Consider the following 16,812-nt stretch of genomic DNA (forward strand, 5'->3'; position numbering starts at 1 on the left):
ATAAACGTTTTATCCTTAATCCGCCACATTTTACAGAAATTCATTTTTATGCGCCGTATGATTCTGTGCGCTTTACCTCTGCTTACCAGTGCTAAAATGCTTGTACTCTGTCCTTTAAGCATGGTAACATTGGCTTACACCTATTTGTCATATTTAATTTACTTCTAAGTCACCATCTATAGTGGTATACCTTGTACACAAGATTTGTACATTACATTTAATAAGTGCCAATGTTTGATTGGGACCAGGTACCATTTTGTGTTTGGTGTTCAAGAAATTGTAATAAAAAATCATCTTTAATGCTCAAGTTAGATTTTGAGTTACAAGATTGAAAATGCCACTTTTAGAAACTTCAACAACAAAGTGCCAGTGCTGACAAAAATCTTAATTTTAATCTTGGATCACATGACTTAACCAAAGTGATCCGCATTCAATAGAAAACATACCTTACTAAAAATTCATACAGTTAATTGCTGAACACAGAAGAGACTACAGTAATCTCACATTGAACAATAGATTATTATACATCTGATTATAAACACACAATAATATAAACAAATAATGGTTAATTGGTTAAAACCACAGTATCCAAAACATTGCATTAGTGAACAATAAATAGAAGTGTCAAGGTTCTGAAGTTGAAATCACATCAGGGAAGTTCATTTTGCAGCCCAGTTTCAGGGGGAGTCCCCCAGAGAGTGTTTTTGTTTAAAGTAAGACTGAACAAGCCCATAGGGAACACTGGACCGATAACTCATAAAAAAGAGTCCCTGGTGGATGTTTAAAAATTATAACTTTGTGTTTTTCACCCTCTGGCGGTCTCCTATGTCCCAATTCACACTTGGGTCCATGGCTTTACCAAAGTCGTCTAATAGTGTTATCATTGGGGTGAGGTTATGGTCAGTGGCCATACCCTCCTGCAGGAACATCAGGGTGTTGTCTACATACAGTGACATTATGTACCACTCCCCCCGTCTGGATCTCTGTCGTGTGCTTTCCCTCAAGGTGCATGCCAGGGGTTTTATAGCTAAAGAAAAGATCAGGGGTGAAAGTGGGCAACCTTTTGTTGTGCCCCTTCCTGTTTTACTAAAGGATGATATTGATTTTCCCATTGCAGACTCGCACACTGGAGGAATCTCAACCCCAATCCCAGTTGGTCTAGGACCCCCCAAAGGATAAGGCCAACTTAAGATGTTGATGTCATTTTCCATGTCTGAGGCCAACCATTGATTCTCTTGGTGGTGCATGGCTCAATCCATGATCACAAATAAATATCTAAGGTTTAGGAAGTTATTACCGTCCAGGATACATTCTTTCTATATGCTTTGTATCAGTCTGGATCAGGGGAAGTAAGCAGTTTGCTAATCCCTTCCCTACTATTCTATAGTCAAGTTTTAATAGCGACTATCTGTAGGACTGTCAAGGGGTCTCTATCCAGTTTCGGCAACACCATGACTAAAACCTCCCACATATTCTTGGGTAGGTGGCCCACTGCCTTGGAAGACTAATGTCTTTAGTAGGCATGCTACTAGCCTGAGGCAGAACATTACACAGAATTCCAAGGGAAAGCCACCAGGACCTGGTGTCTTGCCTCCGGCAATTTGTGTTATTGCCGCTTGTATTTCTGACAATCGTATAGGTTCTTATGTGGCTTTTTGGGTCGCATTAAGGCGAGGAAGAGGACTGATGTCTAAATATTGCTGTATTCTGTTCAGTGAGTTCATTCCCAGAGGTATATAACATGGCATAATATTCCCTGAACACCCCATTAAAGGGACATTGTGCATTGGCCACCCCTCCATTGGCATCTCAAATCATCTGGGTATTTGGGGAATCTGATAAGAGTAAAGGCAGCATGTGTCCATCTTTACATGCTATTGTGATGTCCTTTCTCTATGCTCAAGGTGTCCTAAATGGTGTAGTGTAGTTTTGTATTACGCTCAGGATGTGGAGGTTTTTTTTTTTACTCAATTACTTCCTTACATTCTAATGTTTGAGTTTCTCTAGTGTTTTTAGTTCTCAAGGTATGTTTTAACCTGTATGTCTTAATACATGGCCCCCTCTAAACCCCCTTGAATGAGTCCCACTTGATCAATCTGTTGGATGCCATCCCTTTGTTCTCTGTGCAAGTGTGCTATGTGCTCACTGATCTCTGTGGTTGGGTCATTTAGCAGTTCCAGGGATAACTTGCAAATTGAAACACAGGGTTAGTGTGCACCCAGGAGATGGTTTACTTCAGAGGTTTATGGTCAGAAATAATTTTGCAGCCTAGGTACCTGTGATTAACATTTGATTCACCTGGGTCCATTTACAGTTAAGCAGATAGATTCTGTGTAGAGCATGCACCTAGGAGAAGAACGAGTACTCTTTATCAAATGATGCATGGCGGTCCACATCTCTGTGACCAGAACATTTGTCCCAGTAATGGGGATTTAAATGCCACCAGTGACTAGGCCCCAGGGGCTGAAGGAATATATCTGTTGAAGTCAGTGTTGGGCTCAGCGTTAAAATCTCCACCCCATATATACAGTAGGACCAGGTCTGAAAGCAGGGAAAGTGTGTTGAAAAAGGCTGTAGCATTTGTTTTGGGGTGTACACTGCCAACATCGCTGTTTGATTGCCGTCCAACACTCCCTTTAAGGTCACGTATCCAGGTCTGCCCTGCTTTGTCATCTGAAGCGGAACTCTAGGTGCAACCCAAATCAGAATCACCCTGGTATAATAGGGAATGTGGTGGCCACTAATGTGCCACACCAGCATTTGCTAAGCTTGGTAAGTTCTGCAGTTATCATGTGAGTCTCCTGTAAGAATGCAGATTGTATGTGTCTGCCCTTAAGCATGAATACTATAACACTTAATGGATGAGCACATTTCTCTGACATTCAATATTGGTATGTGATAGCGAGAGGGGGGTGTATATGTTAGTGTCTGATAATGATTCTGAGCTGTAAAGAATTTACTGTACTGTTTGAGGTCTGCAGTGGTTGCATAGAGAGCAATTCCAGCCCCATTACCAACAGGTGAACTCGGTGTAAAATCTGTAACACCCCCAACTCTCCCCATCCCTGGTCAAGGACTCTGACTTAACTCGTCATGACATTGGCATTGTTAACTGGTGCCTAACGTTCATGTCCATTCAGTGTTCTGTGGAGTTATGGGGTTGTGTGTTCTGCTCACAGCACTCCTTACTAACAAATACTTATCGCTCCCGGTTGCCACTTCCCCAGTCCACCCCACATCCCTCCCAAACAGTTTTTACACGCAACACTTTGCTCCCACAAGGAGCTGTGCATCATAACAAAGGACATGCAGGTGCTCCTCTGTCAACCAATAGTGTTTCTCAAACATATTTCGGCAAACTAAAACTACATTCTTAAAGTATACCAGTTGATGAATTTATTTTCAGGAATTGAATCAGGAATTGAAGTTTCTTGGTAGAGGTTATGCTGAGCTTAAGTAAGGTGGAAGCCAAACCTAATGGGTATGTGGTTAGACTATTCAATTAAAATAAGATGGAGGCATCTAGTTGTGACATGATCTGCAAATGTGAGGTCATGAATCCTGCTGTAATAGTGAACAGGATGAAGATTGATCTGGAGAAGGTTATGTAGAAGTGTGATGTTTCTTGTGAGTGCCATACAATTGGCACAGATTATTTCCCTGTACATATTATCTGAGCAAGTTTTTATTTGACCACATTGGGCTGGAGGTGACCTATTGAAGACAGTGTAGTTTTTGGAAGGTAGTATACAGAATGAAAGTGCATTGTATTGGATAGAGCTGGTAAGATGAATATGTGGAGGCATTCAATTGTATTGAAGGTGGTTGTTGCCAATTTGCATTTCAGTATTTGCTTATGAAATATGATGCTCACTCCTGATGAGCACATAGTGTCGCTTTGAGATATTAGTAGGTCCCATGTGCCGTGGCAATGATGAAGTTGAGATTGGGGATCTGTGATTCGCGTTACATGTTCAAAGTGGTATTGTGGTGGACCTGGCATTGTCAAGCATGCATTTTAGCTGGGAACCCAGTTTTCTTTAGAGATGTGGATAGGTGTTGAGAGTGCAAGTGATGTAAATGAGGTTAATAGTATTGACCCATTTTTAATGAGAGCGTGGGAATATAGCAAGGAGTGGTCTTGGTTCAAATCTCGAGTTGGCCTGACAGATTATTGAATAATGCAAGTATGTTACTCTGAAGTGTGGAGGGTCCAGAAATGTATGTTGATGCTTCCAGATAAGATATATTACAAATTTAAAGGATCCAGTAAAGAGTATACATACTCCAGTGGAGATGAGTGACTAAAGCACTAAAGACTTTGTGTAAGTTGCGCTGTGTGTGCTGATTTTCAGAGCATAGGAGTTTCTCCTGCGCTGTAAAATTAGTGTTAACAACATCACGCAAATTGCCAGAGGGCGTTAACTTCTTTCTGCTGCATGTGTAGATTTTCAACTGGAGTACAGCTACCTCGTCACAAGCTGAGCTTTCTCAACGCAGGTGGGCGCGACCTGCTGGGACTGCCCACGTTCAGAAATTTTGCTTGCCAACAAAGCAATTTCCCTTGTTTGTGCTCGCCAACTTAGCATTGGTGAGCTGTGCAGGAGAAAAAAACTCCGCTCCGGGTCCCTTTACAGTGTTTTTAAGAACTCCACTCTTTGGGCGGAGCGGGCAAAACTGAGAACTCCGCTGACGGAGCCAAATTCTTTGCCTACCCCTAGTTTTACATTTATGCCAATTGCCCCACTCCTTGATTAGTTACTCTGACTATGCCATCTCCCATGGATCAGAGCAAATCCAATTTTATAAAATAATTCTGCTTTACTAAGTGACAAATATGCCAGAATCTAATGTTACTTAACCTTAAAATATAAATATTTATAGAAAGCAGATTTAAATGTACTTGTCCTAAAACTGTGCATGCTCCCCATCAAGTGGACAACCACTCGAAGCGTACAACTGTTACACCTCTGCTTTTATCATTAATACATTAGTCTAATCATTCCTTAACAAGGTGAGAAGATGACTACCTTGAATGTAAGTGAGATCCTGTTTTTTTTTTTTAGGCCAACATTTAGTGTACCCAAATAAATACCAAACCAGTGTGAGTAGGTAGAGAACCTGTAAAATGTGTGTGTGTATGTATGTATATATATATATATGTATGTATGTATGTATATATATGTATGTATATATATGTGTGTGTGTGTATATATATATATATATATATATATATATATATATGTGTGTATATATGTATATATATGTGTGTGTGTATATATATATATATATATATATATATATATATATATATATGTATATATGTGTATATATATGTATATGTGTATATATATATATATATATATATGTATATAAAAATAAAACTGAAGCAGATACAGCAAATAATATTCCTAGTTTTCCACTACATGAAATAACAATCAGACCTGGTAAGACCGGTTTCATTTTGAGCAATGGTCATTGTAATTGTTTTTATAGCGCTTACTATCCCGGATGAGGCATTGAAGTGCTTTTCGACATGTAGCATGCTTCTCAAGAACCCTATAACCCAAAGGATTAATATAGGGAACTATAAGTTAATTTGAGTGGTGGACATGTGAGTCTTTTAGTTTGATTGAATAGGATAAAGTAGGGATAGAGGAGGGAAGACTCTAAATGGTGTTATTTGAGAGTTCATATTAGTTAAGTGAGGTTCGAAATGAGTCAAAGGAGGGATAGAGGAGGGAAGAGCCTAGAAAATATTATTAGGGAGATCATTGTAGTAAAATGAGGTTTGGAATGAGTTAAAGGAGGGGATACAAGAGGGAAGAATCTAGGAAGTGTTATTTAGGAGGTCATAGTAGTAAACTGAGGCTTGAGGTGTGTCAAGGAGGGATAGAGGAGGTAGTCTAGAAACAGGTATATGGGAGATCATAGAAGTAGAATGGAGTTTTGGTTGAGTCAAGGAGGCCTAGAGGAGGAAGGAGTCAAGAAAGGATCTTGGGGAGATATCACAGTAATAGAATGAAGTTTCGTATGAGTCAGAATGGAGGTAGGAAAAAATATTGGTAGTTTATAAATATGAACTGAGAAACATTCCTGTCTCTGCCATGATAATGCTATTAGAGAACTAGGGGCCAGATGTAGCAAATTTTTGCGAGTCGCAAATGGCCCGATTCGCAACTTGCGACCCCGCAAAATCGGAAATGGGATGCAAAAATCCCATTTCCGACTCTCAAAATGCGACGCAAGCAGTTACCGACTCGCAAAATTTGCGACCCCATTTTGCCACCCGCAATAGCAACTCGCAAATTGTGACTAGTTGCAAAAAGCCCATTTTGCACTTCCAATTTACCACTAACTCAGAGCAGGTGGTAACCATTACCAAAGTATAAAAGGAGACCCAGAAGGCATCTGGGTTACTCAAGATGGCGGAGATATACCTGATAGCAGGGAGGAGGAGAGCCCACCAGAGGAGGAGGAGGAGGAGGAGCCGGAGCCAGAGACAGGAGAAGATATACAGAACAAGGCAGACACTCTTCCAGCAAACTGAGGAGGAAATATATGATAAATATAGACTTAGCAGCGCAGCTATAGTAGATTTAATAGAATTAGTCAAACCACAGCTACAACGCCAGACTGTGCGCGGCTGCGCCATCCCTACGCATGTGCAAGTGCTATGCTAACTGCACCTCTTGGCCTCGGGTAGCTATCAGGGGGTCATTGCTGTGGCAGGTGGGGTATCCCAAAGTGCACTATCACGGTTCTTTAGGGCATTCCTAGACGACTTACTCACGCACGTCCCGATACATATACCTACCCAGGAATGAGGCAGAAATCAACAGCACCAAGTTGGAATTTTACAGGATTGCCAACTTCCCCCATGTCATAGGGTGTGTAGACGGGACACATATACGAATATGCCCTCCTGCAAACCTGGAATATCTGTTCCGCAATAGGAAGTGTACCCACCCACTCACTCAATATTCAGGTGGTGTGTGACGCCCCTAATGTCATCACTGACATGGTTGCCAAATTTCCAGGCAGTACTCATGACTCCTACATTTTTAGGCACAGTGGGATACACCAACGCCTGGAACGTGGGGAGTTTGGAGACGGATACCTCCTAGGTAGAGCTGAATACATCTTGAAGACATGCAAACAGGTCAATGTGCAAACCACCCATGCCTTGCTAACATTGTACGTTTTGTGCCAAAGCGGTGACAGTGCATATGCACTACGTCCAAGGATACTAGCTCCGTACTTAACACCCAGCAATGATTGCGAGAGGCGATACAACAGTGCACATAAGAGGACCAGGAACATCATCGAATGTACCTTTGGACTGCTGAAAGCAAGGTTCAGATGCCTCCACCGAAGTGGAGGTGCCCTCCAGTATACCCCAATAACAGCTTTCAAAATAGTTGTTGCATGCGCTATACTGCACAACATTGCCACCAGATGTGGGCTACCTCTCACCCCTGAAGACCCAGATTCTGAGGATGAAGAGCAAGAGCAACCACATCACCATCATGGGGATAGGAGCATCGCAAATCAAGGCAGACTGAGACGGGAACACATTGCAAACCAATACTTTGGAAGGTACGTGACAACTTTTACCATACTCACCAATGTAACACACCAAGAGTCCATGTGTTAAGTGGAAAGAACAAGTGATTTAATAAGGGCAAATAACAAAACTATGTACAATAGGAACAGTTCAGGGGCTTCAATAGTCCACCTGGCATGGGACACATTGACATCATGTGCCCCAACCCCAAGGACAGTGTGGAGCTCAGCCAGCCTGGATGGTACGGGGGGGGGGGGGTCAGCAGTGCTCTGCCTTGTTCTTCCATAAGGTCTATTGTGGCACGGGGACTGGGCCGTCTCAACCATGCATCACCAGCAAAGTGGCCCATGTCCACCTGGAGGCTGACTGTGCGCCTAGACAGCCTTGTTGTGTTGACAGCCAGCCTAACTATAGAGGAGGACATCCTGTCCAGGCATTGCAGCAGCTGGCAGTCCCTGCGCCGTGCACTGTCACTCTGCGTTAGCAGTCCTGCCACTAGTTGGCGCATAGACAGTGCAAGGTCACCCGTGTTGGTACCGATCACCTGCAACTCCGAATGTACCTGCTGCATACTGATGGCATGATTGCGTTCAAAGCGCCGCAATACCCCTCTAATCCTCCTTAATTGTTGGTTTTGCAGGTGCTGACCCCGTAGAAGTTGGGCCTCGGTTGGTGATGTGGAGGCATGCCCTGACTCTGCCTGCCCCTCTGCTGTTGATATTCCACGTCGCCTGCGAAGCAATGGAGGCCGTGTGTTGTCTGCCGTGGCACTCTGGCTCGTACCTGGTGCAGGCTCACACACCACTGCTGCAACAGGGGTTTCCTGAGAGGACATGGTGTCGGTGGTGCAGGTAGCAGTGGTGGCTGGTCCTGTTGTCTCCTGTGTGTGCTGGCTGACCATTGGCCCCTGGCTGCATGGGCTGGTGGGGGGTGTCTTGTGGGAGACCTGTGGGACATAGGGAACATACTGTCAGTGTCTATCTGTTATCAACTTCCTAATAAACGATTGCCTATGAACTGCCTACTTGACTACTTTGCCCATAATGCATCATTCTGGTCTTTGCTACTCTGAAATCGAGCTATCTTGGTTGTGCATGCCCCTGTGTACAAGGTAGGTGGGGGTATGGCATTGATGAGGGTACATGCATGTCACATGGTACTCACTGGTTGATGGTCCTGGCTCAGAGGTGTCCAGATCTCACATCCCGCTTACAGCCTCAGGCTCTAGGGTCTCTTCTACCCTTTCCTCCAGGGGTGTGGGTGGTGGTACCATCAATGGTCCCCCCTCCTGTGCCTCTCATCTCCCGGAGCCGCTCTGCCACCCTCTCCTTGGTCCGGGAGCGCAGGTCATACCACCTTTTCTTCAATTCTTCCACACTCCGGTGGCTGACCCCCAGGGAGTTGACCTTGTCCTGGATCTCCTGCCAAATTCTTTTCTTCTCTGTGTCTGGCACGTTGAGGGCTGCCCTGCCAAACAGCTAGTCATGGTGCTGACAGCACTCATCAGTCAGCACCTCCAACTCCTTTTCAGCAAACTTTAGCTTCCTTTTCCTAGGATTGTCAGCCATGGTTGCAGGAGCTCTGTTTGTTAGCTGTGCTGAAGTTGAAATGGGTGTGGTCCTCCCTCCTCCCAGGTGTATTTGTAAACTTCCTGGCTGTGATGTCGTCATCATGTGCCAGGAAGTGTTTTCCTGAGTGTTCTGCAGCACCTGCATTCAATTTTCAGCACAGTCGCTATTTGCGATGCCCACTCGCAAATTGCGAGTCAGTTTTTTGCGTGGTCGCAAAAAGCGACCTCGCAAACAGCGGACTCGCTATCTGCGGTGCGCCTCAGTGTGTGAGATGCAAATTGTCCTTGCACTTTCTACCTGCATTGCAGTTAGCGAGTCGGAAATTACGAGTCGCAAATACTCGCCATTTGCGAGTCGCTATTTTTTACCTACCTACATCTGGCCCTAGGTCAGGTATGTTGCCATGTGCACCCTATATGTGGGCTATATTTGTATTATACACAGAACAAAAGTTTAGTCTATTAAATCAAACAAAATTGTTTTGTACAGCAGACATGCTGAACTCACATATCTGAAGATGCTCTCATGCGTGATTATGAAGAAGAGTGCCTCTGTGAAATAAAACATTTGCAAGGATTCCCAATTTGAGATGAGTTTATAGGTCAAGCGCAATACAGTTAGGTCGAGTATATTATTCAAATTACTAGACCTGCATTATAATTTTTCTTATTTTTGTGAAGTCTGTTATGGTTTGTAGAGTAAGACTGTAGGAATCTGAGACCGGATTTAGCCCATTTCCTTAACTAAGCCATGCCCCTTTAAAAATTCCTGGTCATACCTACCTTGGACATTCCCCTTTTAGAGCCCCCTCCACCTCACTTTTGTGTATCCTATAAAGGCCTGCCCTCTCTAAAGGCTAACCATGCATTAACACACCAGACCAACAAGATCAATACTGTGAACGCACTCTGAAGCAACAACCCACATGAGGCAAGTGGACTAAATAAGCATGCAACATATGTCAAAGCCCCCAGGTGTATGCCTACCTCGGTAAATAGGGCCTCTCCGGTCACCCATGAAAAGAAAATCTGACATATTGACAGAGGGGCGATTGCTAGGGGGCAATCTAAATACCAAGCAGGTTTAAATCCAAACAATGTCACAAAACAAACTATCCATTATCAGTAAATGCTAAAATTGACACATAGGGCTTAGACAACTATTGCCTCATTTCCTAGCTTGTCCTTGCTGTGCCACATAGGATTATAAAGTCTGACTCTGATCCCAAATACACAAGCGCCCCACCTCATCTCATTCCCCAGCCTCCTGTACAAAGCAGCCTGAGATAGTAGCCTATCCTGCCCAGCGCAATTGGGTGTTTCATTCCAGTGTGGGAATAATTCCCCTCCTGTCTCGCCAATAATGATGTCTAAGAAGCGTACAGCAAATGTAGAATGTTAAGAGTATTCAAGTGACTGGTTGCTCACTGTGCCTGTCACATTTGGCAGGCATTAACAGAATGGTGAAATGTTGGTTATTTTTTTCCCTACTTAACCACACCCACTGTATTTAGTGGGGATAAATCCTCGCCAGGTAAATCCTCTTCAGATCTGCCAACGTCACATACTGGGTACTTGAAGGATTTAAATGGTCACTACAACAGTTTAATGTCTACATGGCCCTGGTTTACCAGTATCCGGACTTCAAGGAGATTGGAAAAATAGGTGGATAACTACCAGATCCTCCTGGTACTTGGTGACAAGTTCTTTAATTTTCTACATTTTCCACAATGTGTATTGCACGTTCACAACTGGCATCAGCAAATATTTGTGCTAAGCCTGAGTGATGAGAACTGAAAGCCAGCTCTTGGGTTATGTCAGCTGTGTTCCCTTGCCTTTAACTGCCTCTGAGTCTTTGGCATTTCCATCCAATAAAGGGGGAAAAAAACATGCAGGTGTAGTTTTGCTTTCCAAAATTGAGCCCTTCTCCTGACACTAAATAAATGCCATCTCCAAATCTTGTTTCCTGTTCTTCTATATGCACTAGAGTGTACTCTAGTTGTTCACATCTCATTAATCCATAATGCGGTTATCTCTTGCCTTGATCATTGCAACAGTCTCTACCCACTTACCCCCCCCCCCAAAAAAAAAGTCTATACTTTGGAGTCCAGTGTGTCCATGTGGAACCCTCTACCACTGATTGTGAAACTATATTGACCTTTTCAAATTCAGTAATTTGGGAAAACCTAGACATATTGTTAGCCCACTCTGTGACCTAGCCTCTTGGTCTCCTGTTTGGTCATGGGTCTGGTAAGTTAGGTGCTTCAAACCTTCTACTGCCTCTGGTTTCTCACTCGCTACTAACTCTGCCCTTCACTAGATTTTACCACCTTTTCCTCTGCTTTCATGGAAGATGGATTCCATAATTGCATAATATAGCACTGTTGACTTGTCTCTTTTTGATTTAGGACTTTCTTCCATTCTCCCTTTCATAAGTAGCTTACCTGAATCACTCAAAGGCTACCATTAGGTGGTTTGCAGACCTTTACAAAAAAACTTGTCCAAATAAAAAAATCACTGTTAAAGATATGCTTAAAAATTATATTTTGTGTCTGGAGAAAATAGGAAGTGTAAATGCTCTTCCTAAAGTCTCTTTCCCCTCAAGTTTCCTAATGGGTTATCCCTCTGTCCTTGCACCTCTCATCAGTTTTTTTTTCTTCTCTAATTTAACCTAACCTTCTACCCCCGGGAAAGAGCTTTTTGCAGTCATTCCACTCCTCGTCCAAGTACGAAGGATATGCCCTGGTGGTATGGGGAGGAATGCTCCAATCCTCCTACACCACTGGAATAAAAATACACCTCACTTATGAGGTCCAATAGGTTTTTCTTGCTTATGATCCCATATAACGTGGATTTGGTGTAGCATTTCAAGCTGCAATATTTGTTGGAACAGGACAGTCTGATTTGTATATTGCTGGTCCCTTGTGTGGTGACAAAGTAGGCAAAACAACAAATAACTGGAATAGTTCCCTAAGCCATTGCTAGTGACCGACTTTTAAATCATTGTACCTGTCACCTTTTGAATTTTCAGTAAATACACAACCATTCTCAGGGTAGGAAAGCTTCAGAGAATGGTTTGTGAATTGCCTCAAATGTGTAAGCTTTTGTGTGTAATCAAACTCTGCACCCTAAATAGCTCACTTCCCTACCCACAGGAAATGATGTACATAGATTGGTTGCTTTGTTTACATACTTTTCCGAGAGTCTTAGTGACTTGTGTATTCAAAACATCAGTGAACAATCTGGCATCTCGGAGTCTAAATCATGGGGATAGGGTGGACCAATTGAAAAGGCACCACCTTTGTTGAAAAAGTTACAATGAAGTATAAATCAATATTGAATTTGGAGTGTCAAATAAGAGCGCAAATAGAATAATGATGTAGTGAATTTATCAAGGTGCAGCAATTGGCCTTTTTGTCTGTAATTCTGGATTTTCTCCATAGTCCTAAAATAGTTCTACATTCCCTACCTTCTTTCTTCTGCTTTATGTATTGTCTTGTCTGCCAACCATTTTCCCCAACAGCCTTTTTGCTGCATTGTCCTTCACTCCCTTTCTTACTTTAAAGCGTTTGCATTAAATGTTCCTTGCATGTGAACACACTTTGATTTGATTTGCCTTTAACATATTGTTTTCCACTCAATTCTGAAGAATTACCTCCTTTCACTTGCTTTTCCAGGCAGATTCCCCCATTTTGTAGCTGCCATTTTCCATTCTAGCTATGAATACTAATGTGATTGTATTCTTCAAAAACTGTTTCTATGTATGAGCACATAATTTTAAAGCCCAACTATCTTTTTCTTTTTCTTTCCTTCCAGCACATTCCTGAAAGTGGCTCAGATTCCTCCCCTGGACCCATCAGAATTTTCTGACAGTTGAAAAATCGATGTTAAAACTATCTGATGTCTAATGAGTAGACTGGTTTATTTTGCTGTTGTGCAGCGTTATGTATTTAATATATCAGGAAATTGATTCCGTTTTTTTAGAATAAGTAGTAGCTTTGGATTACAGAATATATTTGCCCTTAGTTCATTTGCAGAACTAATCCCTGTAAACAAGATAGGTTACCTTTCAGATTTCTAAAGCCTACTGATTTTTGTAAAATGGACTGAGTATCGGCATGCTTCAACTAATTACCTTGAGCCGCATAGTAAAGGGGCGGCCCTACCACCAACCAATTAAAGGCTGACCTGCCGGTAGCTGTTAATGGCAAGTACCTTCAATTCTAGTGAAACTCTGTTCTATAGTATTTAATATGTGAATAACATTTGACAAATCTGCTTTTATAGCAATTTGCTTATGCTACAATCCTCATGTGTTATCAGATCATTTATGACATTAACTCACACAAGTGTCTGCTTATGTAAGTATTCCTGGTTACAAGTGAGAATTACATTTTCTCTTGAAAGTGGTATAGATGAATTTTTAAAAAATGGCAGTGATCCCTCACACATTAAAACCACCTTCATTTATTTTTATTTCAAATCTTACAGCGGTAGGGAGCCATTATAATCTGTAGTACATTGATACAGTCCAACAATGGTTTAATTATAACTTGGGTTAGGAAATATTAAACAGGAGTGAAATATGTTTCTTTAGCTGTAAACAAAAAAAAAAAAAAAAAATGCTTTGACTTCAGTGTTTGCTGCCAGGGATCTTTGGGATATTTATGTCCATCATCTGAAATTTAATAGATGATTTCATAAAATGTTAAGTACAACTAGTACACAATTGGCATCAACCTCTTACAGTAGCTGCATTCAAATTGTAAAACCCATGATTTGAGTGAATATATTTATGATTTTGTTTGTCACCCGTTTGAGAAAGGTTGAATGCCATGAACCTAAAGAACTGGTTTGCTGAGGTGGCTTATGTGTGTGTATAAAAGGCTTCAAAAGGTCATTCTCTGCCAAAAAAAACTGTCCTGATTGTGAAGATGGAACTACATTTTCTTTCCTAATCTGAGTGAAGTTCATTTTAAGCAACTTCAGCAAATATAGATCTTGCTGAAAAATAAGATACTCTTTAAATTTGGTAGTATGTCTTCTAAAAACATGTGCAATAGAATTTAAATTGGATATCGCTTATTGTGGTTTTTTCCCATCTCTTATGTCCGCATGTACTAAAATGATGTAACTGGCATGGGGGAGCTACTCAATTGAAGATTTGACACTCCTGCCATATTGTTAGATTTTGTCTTTGCCTTCAAAGTTGTTTTAACCTTTAAAGAATAATGCAGAGTAATACCAATGAAACAAAGGGCATAGATAAATTAATTGTCTTTGTGGGTTTCTGAATGTAGTGAATGCTGCTAATGTCTCAAAATTCTTACTGTGGTACACCTTGACACCTACCAGGTTATTTTACAGGTGTTAATCGACTGTTGTGAAATTAATCCTTGTTCCATCTTTCAGCCATAAAGGGTGGTTTACTTTGCTAATGGGATGTTTGAAACTTGAAGTCTGCAATGTACAGTTTCTATCTCATGTTGATTCCAATGCAAAAAAATGTATCCATGGTTGAAAACAACTAACATTCTGAAATGAAAGGGGAAACGAGATGAACAATGTGTTACATTGATAGTGGGGTGATGGTGGCATTCCATAGGTTAACTTTTCAATTTGGATATGTGCGCCATTACCTCAAACTGGCAAACATATATTGTGTTAGTAAAGCATAGTCAACATACAGGCCAATTAAGAACTTACATCTCCCAATACACTCAAATAATGTAAGTAAGGAAAAGAGTTGAAAATGTGTACTCTTCAGCCCCAGTCTGCAAGTATATCATGGATTCATTAGTCTATGGATGCATCTAATCTATTTCCACACCAACTTTGAGATTGTTTATTTATACTCCAGTACAAATTGATGGTATTTCAAGCTCATTCCATTCCCCGCAGATTTCCCATGTGAAAATAGAATGCATACCATCATATTTTTGCCTAGACCAGATGTGATGCATATTCATGACAATAGTGCAGCAGGTATAATGCTCTAAATGTGGCTGTGAATAGTTAAATCATACGTATTTGACACTTACAATGTTGGCATCTTTCAGTCTATCTCTAATGAAAATATGAAACAAAGAAAGGACAAGTACTGTTCAGAAAAGCATGTAAGCAAATGTAATTGTGATCTATATCAGTTGAAAAAAATGACTTCAAACTATGATTTCGAAAGCATACTAGAAAGGTAAAGCCATTGTAATTTTAGGCAATGTAATTTTTTTAATGTTTGAATTATGTAATTCATATTTGTACACCAGTTTAACTTGTTTTTTTTTATATCATGCTTGCCATTCATGATGTACCATTTAAAAAAAAAATACATTTTAAGTAAATGCCTGCTATTGTGACAATTGTTTATTACTGTTCCATTTATATTGTGTGCTATTTAATTGTTGCATTAAAAAATGCATTATTTTGATAAGTTGTTGAATTGTGTGCTTTACGTTCCATATTACCTGCATCAGGTTTTGTATTAATATTTTGGAGACCAAGTGAATTTGAATATAATCGTAATAAAGAAGTTTCACTTTGACAGGTTGTTTTTCAGATGGTCTCTGGAGCGTTTGTATGGTTTGCATTTCTTGCCATCATGTTTCCTTAATGTGGATCTTGCTCATCATGTGAGAGCAATATTGTGATTATGCTTGAGCTTATCTTAGGATGCATACTTCTGTGGCTTTTCAATTCAGTATGCTTCTCAAATAGATGTCACAAGAAGTGCTCTCTTCTCCATTGTACCATAGGCTTGTTTGGGGCATTGAAGTATGGCACAGAGTGATTCTTTTAAATTAGATACTCTAATGTCCTTGCACATAGCTACATCTCTAAGCCAATGGAATGCTTTATTAAAGAATCTTTACCTCAATGTATTTGTGTGGAGGTTCAGTATAGCACTCCTAATTAAGAAGAACAAAAAAAGATATGTTTAGATTGTAAGCATTTGAGACATTGCAATGACTGGCAGCAGCTTAATTGGGAGTTATAAGATATTTTTTATGGCTCCCACATCAAAATCATTTTGCAGGCCTTCAATCAAAAGATCAGATTTATAATTTGTCTGTTATATAAAGTCTTTCAAGTTTTAAACTGTTCATTCCTTACATCTTTGACCATATGCTTGAGGTTGGTGTCCCATTGTTTCCATTAATTTTAAAAGGTTTTAGGGGCAGACCTGCATCAAACAGACACAACTCTGGACCTCTTAACCCTTCATCTTTGTTGTAAAGCCACTTTCAAATATGTACCCAAATAATTAAAGATTCAAATCTTCCGACAAGCGTTTGTTTTAATGGCTATAATCATCCTATAGTTTTTCATCTCTACCTCCATCGAATGCTCTGTTGCTTCCTTTGATTGCATGATAAGAATACAAAACCAGTCCTGGGTTGCTTGTTTTCCAGTTCAAGGAGGACCTGTCTTGGCAGTTTGGACTGGACTGTTCTATTGGAGCGGAGTTGAGATTGATTTGCATATAGTTGGGCCCAAACTGAGGTGTCATGGTGTGCAAAATACCATTGGTTTCCGACAGGCCACAGCGATTACGAATGGCTGAGATTAATTGAAGCATTCCATCCATCACTCTTTTGTGTAGTAATTGTGTTGTCCTTTGTTTGCATGAATAACACCAAAAAAGCAAATTATAGGAAGAAATGCTGTGTGGGAATTT

General features: G+C 40.9%; 1 protein-coding gene across 5 annotated transcripts in view; it reads left to right on the forward strand.

The window, feature by feature from the left end:
* Positions 1 to 16,370, forward strand: part of LOC138265575 (G2/mitotic-specific cyclin-B3-like) — a 248,864-nt gene extending 232,494 nt beyond the window's left edge. For 4 of the 5 annotated variants that reach the window (XM_069213402.1, XM_069213405.1, XM_069213403.1 and 1 more), the window contains exon 12: positions 12,954 to 16,370. In XM_069213402.1, coding sequence (XP_069069503.1) covers positions 12,954 to 13,014 — 61 coding nt within the window. In that variant the 3' untranslated portion in view covers positions 13,015 to 16,370. Of the gene's footprint in view, positions 1 to 8,207; positions 8,414 to 12,953 lie in introns of those variants that run through there. The other variant, XM_069213406.1, reaches the window with a different exon arrangement.
* The last annotated feature ends 442 nt before the right edge of the window (positions 16,371 to 16,812 follow it).

The sequence above is a fragment of the Pleurodeles waltl genome, chromosome 11 (genome assembly GCF_031143425.1).
Source record: "Pleurodeles waltl isolate 20211129_DDA chromosome 11, aPleWal1.hap1.20221129, whole genome shotgun sequence".
Taxonomy (NCBI): Eukaryota; Metazoa; Chordata; class Amphibia; order Caudata; family Salamandridae; genus Pleurodeles; species Pleurodeles waltl.